The sequence below is a fragment of the Pseudophryne corroboree genome, chromosome 1 (assembly GCF_028390025.1).
Source record: "Pseudophryne corroboree isolate aPseCor3 chromosome 1, aPseCor3.hap2, whole genome shotgun sequence".
Taxonomy (NCBI): Eukaryota; Metazoa; Chordata; class Amphibia; order Anura; family Myobatrachidae; genus Pseudophryne; species Pseudophryne corroboree.
The window spans coordinates 936,651,454-936,664,177 of NC_086444.1; the positions used below are offsets into that span (position 1 = coordinate 936,651,454).

Below are 12,724 nucleotides of genomic sequence, written 5' to 3' on the forward strand. Positions count from 1 at the left end.
CCCTGGATAATTATAGCGTTTTGGTGTGTGCTGGCAAACTCTCCCTCTGTCTCCCCAAAGGGCTAGTGGGTCCTGTCCTCTATCAGAGCATTCCCTATGTGTGTGCTGTATGTCGGTACGTGTGTGTCGACATGTATGAGGTAAATGTTGGTGAGGAGGCGGAGCAAATTGCCTGTAATGGTGATGTCACTCTCTAGGGAGTCGACACCGGAATGGATGGCTTATTTATGGAATTACGTGATAATGTCAACACGCTGTAAGCCGGTTGACGACATGAGAGGGCCGGCGAACAAATTAGTATCTGTCCAGGCGTCTCAAACACCGTCAGGGGCTGTAAAATGCCCATTTACCTCAGTCGGTCGACACAGACCCAGACAAGGACACTGATTTCAGTGTCGACGGTGAAGAAACAAACGTATTTTCCTTTAGGGCCACACGTTAAGGGCAATGAAGGAGGTGTTACATATTTCTGATACTCCAAGTACCACAAAAAAGGGTATTATGTGTGAGGTGAAAAAACTACCTGTAGTTTTTCCTGAATCAGATAAATTATATGAAGTGTGTGATGATGCGTGGGTTTCCCCCGATAGAAAATTATTGGCGGTATACCTTTTCCCGCCAGAAGTTAAGGCGCGTTGGGAAACACCCCTCAGGGTGGATAAGGCGCTCACACGCTTATCAGAACAAGTGACGGTACCATCTACAGATAGGACCGTACTTAAGGAGCCAGCTAATAGGAGGCTGAAAAATATCCTAAAATGTATACACACACATGCTGGTGTTATACTGTGACCAGCGATCGCCTCAGCCTGGATGTGCAGACCTGAGGTGGCTCGGTCGGATTCCCTGACTAAAAATATTGATACCCTTGACAGGGACAGTATTTTATTGACTATAGAGCATTTAAAGGATGCATTTCTATATATGCGAGATGCGCAGAGGGATATTGCACTCTGGCATCAAGAGTAAATGCGATGTCCATATCTGCAAGAAGATGTTTATGGACACGACAGTGGTCAGGTGATGCAGATTCCAAACGGCACAAAGATGTATTGCCGTATAAAGGGGAGGAGTTATTTGGGGTCGGTCCATGGGACCTGGTGGCCACGGCAACTGCTGGAAAATCCACCGTTATTTACCCTAAGTCACATCTCTGCAGAAAAAGACACCGTCTTTTCAGCCTCAGTCTTTTCGTCCCTATAAGAGTCATATCTGCCCAGGGATAGAGAAAAGGGAAGAAGACTGCAGCAGGCAGCCCATTCCCAGGAATAGAAGCCCCTCGCCGCTTCTACTAAGTTCTCAGCATGACGCTGGGACCGTACAGGACCCCTGGATCCTACAAGTAGTATCCAAGGGGTACAGATTGGAATGTCGAGGCGTTTCCCCCCTCGCAGGTTCCTGTAGTCTGCTGTACCAATGTCTCCCTCCGACAGGGAGGCAGTATTGAAAATAATTCACAAGCTGTATTCCCAGCAGGTGATAATAAAAATACCCCTCCTACAACAAGGAAAGGGGTATTGTTCCACACTATATGGTGGTACTGAAGCCAGAAGGCTAGGTGAGACCGATTCTAAATCAAAAAATTTTTTTGAACACTTACAAAGGTTCAAATTCAGATGGAGTCACTCAGAGCAGTGATAGCAAACAAGGGGACTATATAGTGTCCCGGGACATCAGGGATGCTTACCTCCATGTCCCAAAAATTTGCTTTTCTCACCAAGGGTACCTCAGGTTCGTGGTACAGAACTGTCACTATCAGTTTCAGACGATGCCGTTGGATTGTCCAAGGCACCCCGGGTCCTTACCAAGGTAATGACCGAAATGAGGATTCGTCGTCAAAGAGAATGGACGACCTCCTGATAAGAACAAGGTCCAGAGAACAGTTGGAGGTCGGAGTAGCACTATCTCAAGTAGTTCTACGACAGCACGGGTGGATTCTAAATATTCCATAACCGCAGTTGTTCCGACGACACGTCTGCTGGTCCTAGGGATGATTCTGGACACAGTCCAGGAAAAGGTGTTTCTCCCAGAGGAGAAAGCCAGGGAGTTATCCGAGCTAATCGGGATCCTCCTAAAACCAGGAAAAGTGTCAGTGCATCATTGCACAAGAGTCCTGGTAAAAATGGTGGCTTATTACGAAGCGCTTCCATTCGGCAGATTTCACAGAACTCTTCAGTGGGATCTGCTGGACAAATGGTCCGGATCGCATCTTCAGATGCATCAGCGGATAACCCTATATCCAAGGACAAGGGTGTCTCTCCTGTGGTGATTACAGAGTGCTCATCTTCTAGAGGGCCGCAGATTCGGCATTCAGGATTGGATGCTGGTAACCACGGAGGCCAGCCTGAGAGGCTGGGGAGCAGTCACACAGGGAAAAAATTTCCAGGGAGTGTGATCAAGTCTGGAGAATTCTCTCCACAATAAATATACTGGAGCTAAGAGCAAATTTATAATGCTCTAAGTTTAGCAAGGCCTCTGCTTCAAGGTCAGCCGGTATTGATCCAGTGGGATAACATCACGGCAGTCGCCCACGTAAACAGAAAGGGCGGCACAAGAAGCAGGAGGGCAGTGGTCAAAACTGCAAGGATTTTTCGCTAGGCGGAAAATCATGTGTTAGCACTGTCAGCAGTGTTCATTCCGGGAGTGGATGACTGGGAAGCAGACTTCCTCAGCAGGCACGACCTCCACCCGGGAGAGTGGGAACTTCATCGGGAAGTTTTCCGCATGATTGTGAACCGTTGGGAAAGACCAAAGGTGGACATGATGGCGTCCCGCCCGAACAAAAAACGTGACCGGTATTGCGCCAGGTCACGAGACCTTCAGGCGATAGCTGTGGACGTCCTGGTAACACCGTGGGTGTAACAGTCGGTGTATGTGTTCCCTCCTCTGTTTCTCATAACCAAGGTATTGAGAATTATAAGACGTAGAGGAGTAAGAACTATACTCGTGGCTCCGGATTGGCCAAGAGGGACTTGGTACCCGGAACTTCAAGAGATGCTCACAGAGGACTAATGGCCTCGGGAACTAAGATGGGATTTGCTTTCAGCAAGAACCATGTCTGTTCCAAGAGGAACCGTGGCATCTGCCTCTAAGAAAGGACCTGCTCCAGCAGGGACCTTGTCTGTTCCAAGACTTACCGCGACTGCGTTTGACGGCATGGCGGTTTGAACGCCGGATCCTAAGGGAAAAGGCATTCCGGAAGAAGTCATACCTACCCTGGTCAAAGCCAGGAAGGAGGTGACCGTACAACGTTATCACCACATGTGGTGAAAATATATTGCGTGGGTGAGGCCAGGAAGGCTCCACGAAAAAATTTCGACTAGGTCGATTTCTGCACTTCCTGAAAACAGGAGTGTCTATGAGCCTCAAATTGGGGTCCATTAAGGTTCAAGTTTCGGCCCTGTAGATTTTCTTCCAGAAAAAATTGGCTTCAATTCCTGAAGTCCAGACGTTTGTCAAGGGAGTATTGCATATACAGCCCCTTGTGTGCCTCCAGTGGCACCGTGGGATCTCAACGTAGTGTTGGGATTCCTAAAATCATATTGGTTTGAACCGCTCAAATCTGTGGATTTGAAATATCTCACATGGAAAGTGACCATGTTGTGGCCCTGGCCTCGGCCAGACGATTGTCAGAATTGGGGGCTTTGTCTTAAAAAAGCCCATATTTGTTTTTCCAGTCGGACAAGGCAGAACTGCGGACTCGTCCCCAGTTTCTTCCTAAGGTGGTGTCAGCGTTTCACCTGAAACAACATATTGTGGTGCCTGCGGCTACTAGGGACTTGGAGGACTCCAAGTTGCTAGACGTTGTCGGGGCCCTAAAAATATATCGATATATATATATATATATATATATATATATATATATATATATATATATTTCCAGGACGGCTGGAGTCAGAAATTCTGACTTGCTGTTTATATTGTATGCACCCAAAAAAGCTGGGTGCTCCTGCTTCTAAGCAGACTATTGCTTGTTGGATTTGTAGTACAATTCAGCTTGCACATTCTGTGGCAGGCCTGCCACAGCCAAAATCTGTAAGTGCCCATTCCACAAGGAAGGTGGGCTCATCTTGGGCGGGTGCCCGAGGGGGTCTCGGCTTTAAATTTTGCCGAGCAGTTACGTGGTCAGGGGGGAACACGTTTGTAAAATTCTACAAATTTGATACCCTGGCTGAGGAGGACCTGGAGTTCTCTCATTCGGTGCTGCAGAGTCATCCGCACTCTCCCGCCCGTTTGGGAGCTTTGGTATAATCCCCATGGTCCTGACGGAGTCCCCAGCATTCACTAGGACGTTAGAGAAAATAAGATTTTACTTACCGATAAATCTATTTCTCGTAGTCCGTAGTGGATGCTGGGCGCCCATCCCAAGTGCGGATTGTCTGCATTACTTGTACATAGTTATTGTTACAAAAATCGGGTTATTATTGTTGTGAGCCATCTTTTTTAGAGGCTACTTCATTGTTATCATACTGTTAACTGGGTTCAGATCACAAGTTGTACGGTGTGATTGGTGTGGCTGGTATGAGTCTTACCCGGGATTCAAGATCCTTCCTTATTGTGTACGCTCGTCCGGGCACAGTACCTAACTGAGGCTTGGAGGAGGGTCATAGGGGGAGGAGCCAGTGCACACCATGTGATCCTAAAAGCTTGCTTTTGTGCCCTGTCTCCTGCGGAGCCGCTATTCCCCATGGTCCTGACGGAGTCCCCAGCATCCACTACGGACTACGAGAAATAGATTTATCGGTAAGTAAAATCTTATTTTTTTTTCATTGTAATTAGCAGAAATTTTTTAGGACAGTTGTCACATTCTTCTGATTGTGCTGCCTTTCCCATTTTCATACTGATGTTTTGTTAACCTTATGTATTTTCAGAGATGTTACGAACACAAGCAATATCGAAATGGTTTAAAGTTTTGCAAACAGATACTGTCCAATCCAAAGTTTGCCGAACATGGAGGTAAATGCTTTTTAAAAATGTCTTTTGAAATGGTCTATACATGTAAATGTGTTCTTTAGTCCAACTCTGTTGAGGAGGAAGAACAACCAATCTGAAATGCCGCTTGCAAGGCAATCCTTTGAGGCTGGGTATTTATAGTATAACTTGCTAAAATATGTTGGCTGCTTCTATAGACTGATGCTGCTTTCAGATCGCAAATGCCGGATCCCACCCGGTAAGAGAAACGGGTCCTTACCGGGTGGGATCCGGCATTTGCGCTCCTTTGCTGGCTTTCCGACCCGGCAATATACCGGGTCGGTTGCCATAGCAGCGGGGGGCGCAGCGGGCGTGGAAGCGGCGCTGGGAGATGAGCTCATCTCCTGCGCCGCCTCTCCCTATGCTGTGAATGGGAGCCGTGTCGCATCGGAACGGCTCCCATTCACACTGCACCTGACCCGGTAATAACCCTTCTTTCTCTAACGTCCTAGTGGATGCTGGGAACTCCGAAAGGACCATGGGGAATAGCGGCTCCGCAGGAGACTGGGCACAACTAAAAGAAAGCTTTTAGACTACCTGGTGTGCACTGGCTCCTCCCACTATGACCCTCCTCCAAGCCTCAGTTAGATTTCTGTGCCCGGCTGAGCTGGATGCACACTAGGGGCTCTCCTGAGCTCCTAGAAAGAAAGTTTATTTTAGGTTTTTTATTTTACAGTGAGACCTGCTGGCAACAGGATCACTGCATCGAGGGACTAAGGGGAGAAGAAGCGAACCTACCTGCTAGCAGCTAGCTTGGGCTTCTTAGGCTACTGGACACCATTAGCTCCAGAGGGATCGACCGCATGGAACTGGCCTTGGTGTTCGTTCCCGGAGCCGCGCCGCCGCCCCCCTTACAGAGCCAGAAGCAAGAAGAGGTCCGGAAAATCGGCGGCAGAAGACATCAGTCTTCACCAAGGTAGCGCACAGCACTGCAGCTGTGCGCCATTGCTCCTCATGCACACTTCACACTCCGGTCACTGAGGGTGCAGGGCGCTGGGGGGGGGGCACCCTGAGCAGCAATAAAAACACCTTGGCTGGCAAATATATCACAATATATAGCCCCAGAGGCTATATATGTGATAAATACCCCTGCCAGAATCCATAAAAAAGCGGGAGAAAAGTCCGCGAAAAAGGGGCGGAGCTATCTCCCTCAGCACACTGGCGCCATTTTCTCTTCACAGTGCAGCTGGAAGACAGCTCCCCAGGCTCTCCCCTGTAGTTTGCAGGCTCAGAGGGTTAAAAAGAGAGGGGGGGCACTAAATTTAGGCGCAATATTGTATATACAAGCAGCTATTGGGAAAAATTCACTCAATATAGTGTTAATCCCTAAATTATATAGCGCTCTGGTGTGTGCTGGCATACTCTCTCTCTGTCTCCCCAAAGGGCTGTGTGGGGTCCTGTCCTCAGAGCATTCCCTGTGTGTGTGCGGTGTGTCGGTACGTCTGTGTCGACACGGCTGTGTCAACACGTTTGATGAGGAGGCTTATGTGATGGCAGAGCAGATACCGATAAATGTGATGTCGCCCCCTGTGGGGCTGACACCAGAGTGGATGGATAGGTGGAAGGTATAAACCGACAATGTCAACTCCTTACATAAAAGGCTGGATGACGTAACCGCTATGGGACAGCCGGCTTCTCAGCCCGCGCCTGCCCAGGCGTCTAAAAGGCCATCAGGGGCTCAAAAACGCCTGCTCCCTCAGATGGCAGACACAGATGTCGACACGGAGTCTGACTCCAGTGTCGACAAGGTTGAGACATATACACAATCCACTAGGAACATCCGTTACATGATCCCGGCAATAAAAAATGTTACACATTTCTGACATTAACCCAAGTACCACTAAAAAAGGGTTTTATGTTGGGGAGAAAAAGCAGGCAGTGTTTTGTTCCCCCATCAAATGAGTGAATGAAGTGTGAAAAAGCGTGGGTTCCCCCGATAAGAAACTGGTAATTTCTAAAAAGTTAATGATGGCGTACCCTTTCCCGCCAGAGGATAAGTTACGCTGGGAGATATCCCCTAGGGTGGATAAGGCGCTCACACGTTTGTCAAAAAAGGTGGCACTGCGGTCTTAGGATATGGCCACTTTGAAGGTACCTGCTGATAAAAAGCAGGAGGCTATCCTGAAGTCTGTATTTACACACTCAGGTACTAGACTAAGACCTGCAGATAGTGCTGCTGCAGCGTGGTCTGTAACCCTGTCAAACAGGGATACTATTTTGCGAACATAAGACGTCGTCTTATATATGAGGGATGCACAGAGGGATATTTTGCCGGCTGGCATCCAGAATTAATGCAATGTCCATTCTGTCAAGAGGGTATTAGAGACCTGACACTGGACAGGTGATGCTGACTTTAAAAGGCACATAGAGCCTTATAAGGGTGAGGAATTGTTTGGGGATGGTCTCTGGGACCTCGTATACACAGCAACAGCTGGGAAGAAATTTTTTTTACCTCAGGTTTCCTCACAGCCTAAGAAAGCACTGTATTATCAGGTACAGTCCTTTCGGCTTCATAAAAGCAAGCGGGTAAAAGGCGCTTCCTTTCTGCACAGAGACGAGGGAAGAGGGAAAAAGCTGCACCAGTCAGCCAGTTCCCAGAATCAAAATTCTTCCCCCGCTTCCTCTGAGTCCACCGCATGACGCGGGGGCTCCACAGGCGTAGCCAGGTACGGTGGGGGGCCGCCTCAAAAATTTCAGCGATCAGTGGGCTCGCTCACAGGTGGATCCCTGGATTCTTCAAGTAGTATCTCAGGGGTACAAGCTGGAATTCGAGGCGTCTCCCCCCCCCCCCCCCCCCCCCCGCCGTTTCCTCAAATCTGCCTTGCCGACAACTCCCTCAGGCAGGGAGGCTGTGCTAGAGGCAATTCACAAGCTGTATTCCCAGCAGGTGATAGTCAAGGTGCCCCTACTTCAACAAGGACGGGGTTACTATTCCACACTGTTTGTGGTACCGAAACCGGATGGTTCGGTAAGACCCATTTTAAATTTGAAATCCTTGAACACATACATAAAAAAATTCAAGTTCAAGATGGAATCGCTCAGGGCGGTTATTGCAAGCCTGGAGGAGTGGGATTACATGGTATCCCTGGACATCAAGGATGCTTACCTACATGTCCCCATTTACCATCCTCACCAGGAGTACCTCAGATTTGTGGTACAGGATTGCCATTACCAATTCCAAACACTGCCGTTTGGACTGTCCACGGCACCGAGGGTCTTTACCAAGGTAATGGCAGAAATGATGATACTCCTTCGAAAAAAGGGAGTTTTAATTATCCCGTACTTGGACGATCTCCTTATAAAGGCGAGGTCCAAGGAGCAGTTGTTGGTCGGAGTAGCACTATCTCGGGAAGTGCTACAACAGCACGGATGGATTCTATACATTCCAAAGTCACAGCTGGTTCCTACCACACGCCTACTGTTCCTGGGGATGGTTCTGGACACAGAACAGAAAAAAGTGTTTCTTCCGCAGGAGAAAGCCAAGGAGCTGTCATCTCTAGTCAGGGACCTCCTGAAACCAAAACAGGTATCGGTGCATCACTGCACACGAGTCCTGGGAAAAATGGTAGCTTCTTACGAAGCAAAATTCCTTTCGGCAGGTTCCATGCAAGAACCTTTCAGTGGGACCTCTTGGACAAGTGGTCGGGATCGCATCTTCAGATGCATCGGCTGATAACCCTGTCTCCAAGGACCAGGGTATCTCTACTGTGGTGGCTGCAGAGTGCTCCTCTTCAAGAGGGCCGCAGATTCGGCATACAGGACTGGGTCCTGGTAACCACGGATGCCAGCCTTCGAGGCTGGGGGGCAGTCACACAGGGAAGAAATTTCCAAGGACTTTGGTCAAGTCAGGAGTCGTCCCTACACATAAATATTCTGGAACTGAGGGCGATTTACAATGCCCTAAGTCTGGCAAGGCCTCTGCTTCAAAACCAGCCGGTACTGATCCAATCAGACAACATCACGGCAGTCGCCCATGTAAACCGACAGGGCGGCACAAGAAGCAGGATGGCGATGGCAGAAGCCACAAGGATTCTCCGATGGGCGGAAAATCACGTCTTAGCACTGTCAGCAGTGTTCATTCCGGGAGTGGACAACTGGGAAGCAGACTTCCTCAGCAGACACGACCTACACCCGGGAGAGTGGGGACTTCATCCAGAAGTCTGCCAACTGTTGGTAAACCGTTGGGAAAGGCCACAGGTGGACATGATGGCGTCCCGCCTAAACAAAAAACTAGATATTGCGCCAGGTCAAGGGACCCTCAGGCAATAGCTGTGGACGCTCTAGTGACACCGTGGGTGTACCAGTCGGTTTATGTATTCCCTCCTCTGCCTCTCATACCAAAGGTACTGAGAATAATAAGAAAACGAGGAGTAAGAACGATACTCGTGGTTCCGGATGGGCCAAGAAGAGCTTGGTACCCAGAACTTCAAGAAATGATATCAGAGGACCCATGGCCTCTACCGCTCAGACAGGATCTGCTACAGCAGGGGCCCTGTCTGTTCCAAGACTTACCGCGGCTGCGTTTGACAGCATGGCGGTTGAATTCCGGATCCTAAAGGAAAAGGGCATTCCGGAGGAAGTCATTCCTACGCTGATAAAAGCCAGGAAAGAAGTAACCGCAAACCATTATCACCGTATTTGGCGAAAATATGTTGCGTGGTGTGAGGCCAGGAAGGCCCCAACAGAGGAATTTCAGCTGGGTCGTTTTCTGCACTTCCTACAGTCAGGAGTGACTATGGGCCTAAACTTGGGTTCCATTAAGGTCCAGATTTCGGCTCTGTCGATTTTCTTCCAGAAAGAACTGGCTTCACTGCCTGGAGTTCAGACATTTGTAAAGGGAGTGCTACATATTCAGCCCCCTTTTGTGCCTCCTGTGGCACCTTGGGATCTCAACGTGGTGTTGAGTTTCCTAAAATCACATTGGTTTGAGCCACTTAAAACTGTGGATTTTAAATATCTCACGTGGAAAGTGGTCATGTTATTGGCCTTGGCTTCGGCCAGGCGTGTGTCAGAATGGGCGGCTTTGTCAGGTAAAAGCCCTTATCTGATTTTCCATATGGATAGGGCAGAATTGAGGACTCGTCCCCAGTTTCTCCCTAAGGTGGTATCAGCTTTTCACTTGAACCAACCTATTGTAGTGCCTGCGGCTACTAGGGACTTGGAAGATTCCAAGTTACTGGACGTAGTCAGGGCCTTAAAAAATTATATTTCCAGGACGGCTGGAGTCAGGAAAACTGACTCGCTTTTTATCCTGTATGCACCCAACAAAATAGGTGCTCCTGCTTCTAAGCAGACTATTGCTCGCTGAATTTGTAGCACAATTCAGCTGGAGCATTCTGCGGCTGGATTGCCGCATCCTAAATCAGTAAAAGCCCATTCCACGAGGAAAGTGGGCTCATCTTGGGCGGCTGCCCGAGGGGTCTCGGCTTTACAACTTTGCCGAGCTGCAACTTGGTCAGGGGCAAACACGTTTGCTAAATTCTACAAATTTGATACCCTGGCTGAGGAGGACCTTGAGTTCTCTCATTCGGTGCTGCAGAGTCATCTGCACTCTCCCGCCCGTTTGGGAGCTTTGGTATAATCCCCATGCTCCTTTCGGAGTTCCCAGCATTCACTAGGACGTTAGAGAAAATAAGATTTTACTCACCGGTAAATCTATTTCTCGTAGTCCGTAGTGGATGCTGGGCGCCCATCCCAAGTGCGGATTGTCTGCAATACTTGTATATAGTTATTGTTAACTAAAGGGTTATTATTATGAGCCATCTGTTGAGAGGCTCAGTTATGTTTCATACTGTTAACTGGATATGGTATCACGAGTTATACGGTGTGATTGGTGTGGCTGGTATGAGTCTTACCCGGGATTCAAAATCCTTCCTTATTGTGTCAGCTCTTCCGGGCACAGTATCCTAACTGAGGCTTGGAGGAGGGTCATAGTGGGAGGAGCCAGTGCACACCAGGTAGTCTAAAAGCTTTCTTTTAGTTGTGCCCAGTCTCCTGCTGAGCCGCTATTCCCCATGGTCCTTTCGGAGTTCCCAGCATCCACTACGGACTACGAGAAATAGATTTTACCGGTGAGTAAAATCTTATTTTTTTACCGGGTTGAATTACCGGGTCAGGCGACCCGCTAATTCGGCAAAGGCGCTTTCACATTGCACACTGACCCGTTTCGACACGGCAATATGCCGTGTCGATACCGGGTTATTTGTGCGATGTGAAAGCGGTATGACTGTCCTGCTGTTGTACTGTAGGGATTTACTGCACAGCTCCTTCTTTGGAACTATTAAACTGATTGTACCCCTTTCACACCGCACAAATAACCCAGTATCGACTCGGCATATTGCCGGGTCGACACGGCTCGATGTGCGGTGTGAAAGCACCATGGTGCAATTCCCATCTTAGGGACCTGGTTGAGACGGGTGCCTGTGCTTAGGGCAGAGGTTCCCAAACTGTGTGCCGTGGCTCCTTGGGGTGCCACGGGACACTTGCAGGGGTGCCCTGGGTTGGTGGTCCAGGACCAATTCAAATTATTCATGGTCAATATAATGAGCAAAACCAGTGCTGGTGGCTGCCAGTCATAAAATATGTGGCCAAACAGAAGCAAATCTTGTCCCTCACCACACAACTGACCCTAAGGATGACATATAAACGCGATCTACTTAATGTAATATTTCTTTCTAAATTTCTCAATAAGAAATGTTTGGCCCAGGGGTGCCGTGAAAAAAATTCTGATATTCTAGGGCGCCGTGATTCAAAAAAGTTTGGAAACCACTGGCTTAGGGGATGGAGTTGGCAGGTTTTCAAACTGCCTTCCTCAGCTAGGCAGCTTATGAATAGCAACAATGTTTCTTCTCTCCTCAGGAATCAGCACTGTTAGCAGAGACATTCCTTCAGATTACCAGAAACCTGAAAGCCTGCACATAAAATATAAGCAGGTGGCAGAGGGAGTTAGAATAGGGGAGTAGTACAAATATTATACCTCCCTCTATCCTTCTGATATCTCTTGCTCTCTATATTATTGAGAGTGCTGGTGTGATTTGTATGTGTTTCCACGCTGTCCGTCACAATGGCAGACAAGGGACCAGCTAATACGACATCACAAAAACTCTGTGCTAAGTGTAACAAAGAAAAGCTCACACAGACTATTCCTCCCTATGTGAGGCATGTGCTTCAGAGGTTACGTTAGTTAATCCGTCCCAAGACGCTAATTTCCCCTCTGGGCAGTAGCGCTTACAGGAACCACCTCACAATTACATAATGAGGTGTCTGCTTTACGAAAGACGGTTAAGGAGATTACTCAAAATGATGTATTTTCTATTGCCACTGAACCACCCTGGGTGGCAGGTCTTCTCTCTCAGGACGAAGCTGAAGAGGACGATCGTGAGTTGGACGAAATTGCTGACCCAGACCAAGAAGTTCCGCAGGAATCTTCTCAGGGGGTTGAACCTCTTATTTTAGCTATAAAATAAGTTTTGAACACTTCCGAGACTACGACACCGGATTCACCATATATACTGCTTTTTCTCTATCGTCCTAGTGGATGCTGGGGTTCCTGAAAGGACCATGGGGAATAGCGGCTCCGCAGGAGACAGGGCACAAAAAGTAAAGCTTTAGGATCAGGTGGTGTGCACTGGCTCCTCCCCCTATGACCCTCCTCCAAGCCTCAGTTAGATTTTTGTGCCCGGCCGAGAAGGGTGCAATCTAGGTGGCTCTCCTAAAGAGCTGCTTAGAAAAGTTTAGCTTAGGTTTTTTATTT

The 12,724-nt window shown here is 48.5% G+C and overlaps 1 protein-coding gene across 1 annotated transcript in view; it reads left to right on the forward strand.

Moving 5' to 3' along the window:
- Positions 1 to 12,724, forward strand: part of NAA15 (N-alpha-acetyltransferase 15, NatA auxiliary subunit) — a 266,058-nt gene that overhangs the window by 65,168 nt on the left and 188,166 nt on the right. Inside the window, exon 2 of the mRNA XM_063920367.1 lies at positions 4,872 to 4,956. Within this exon, the coding sequence (XP_063776437.1) occupies positions 4,872 to 4,956 (85 nt within the window). The remainder of the gene's footprint in view (positions 1 to 4,871; positions 4,957 to 12,724) is intronic.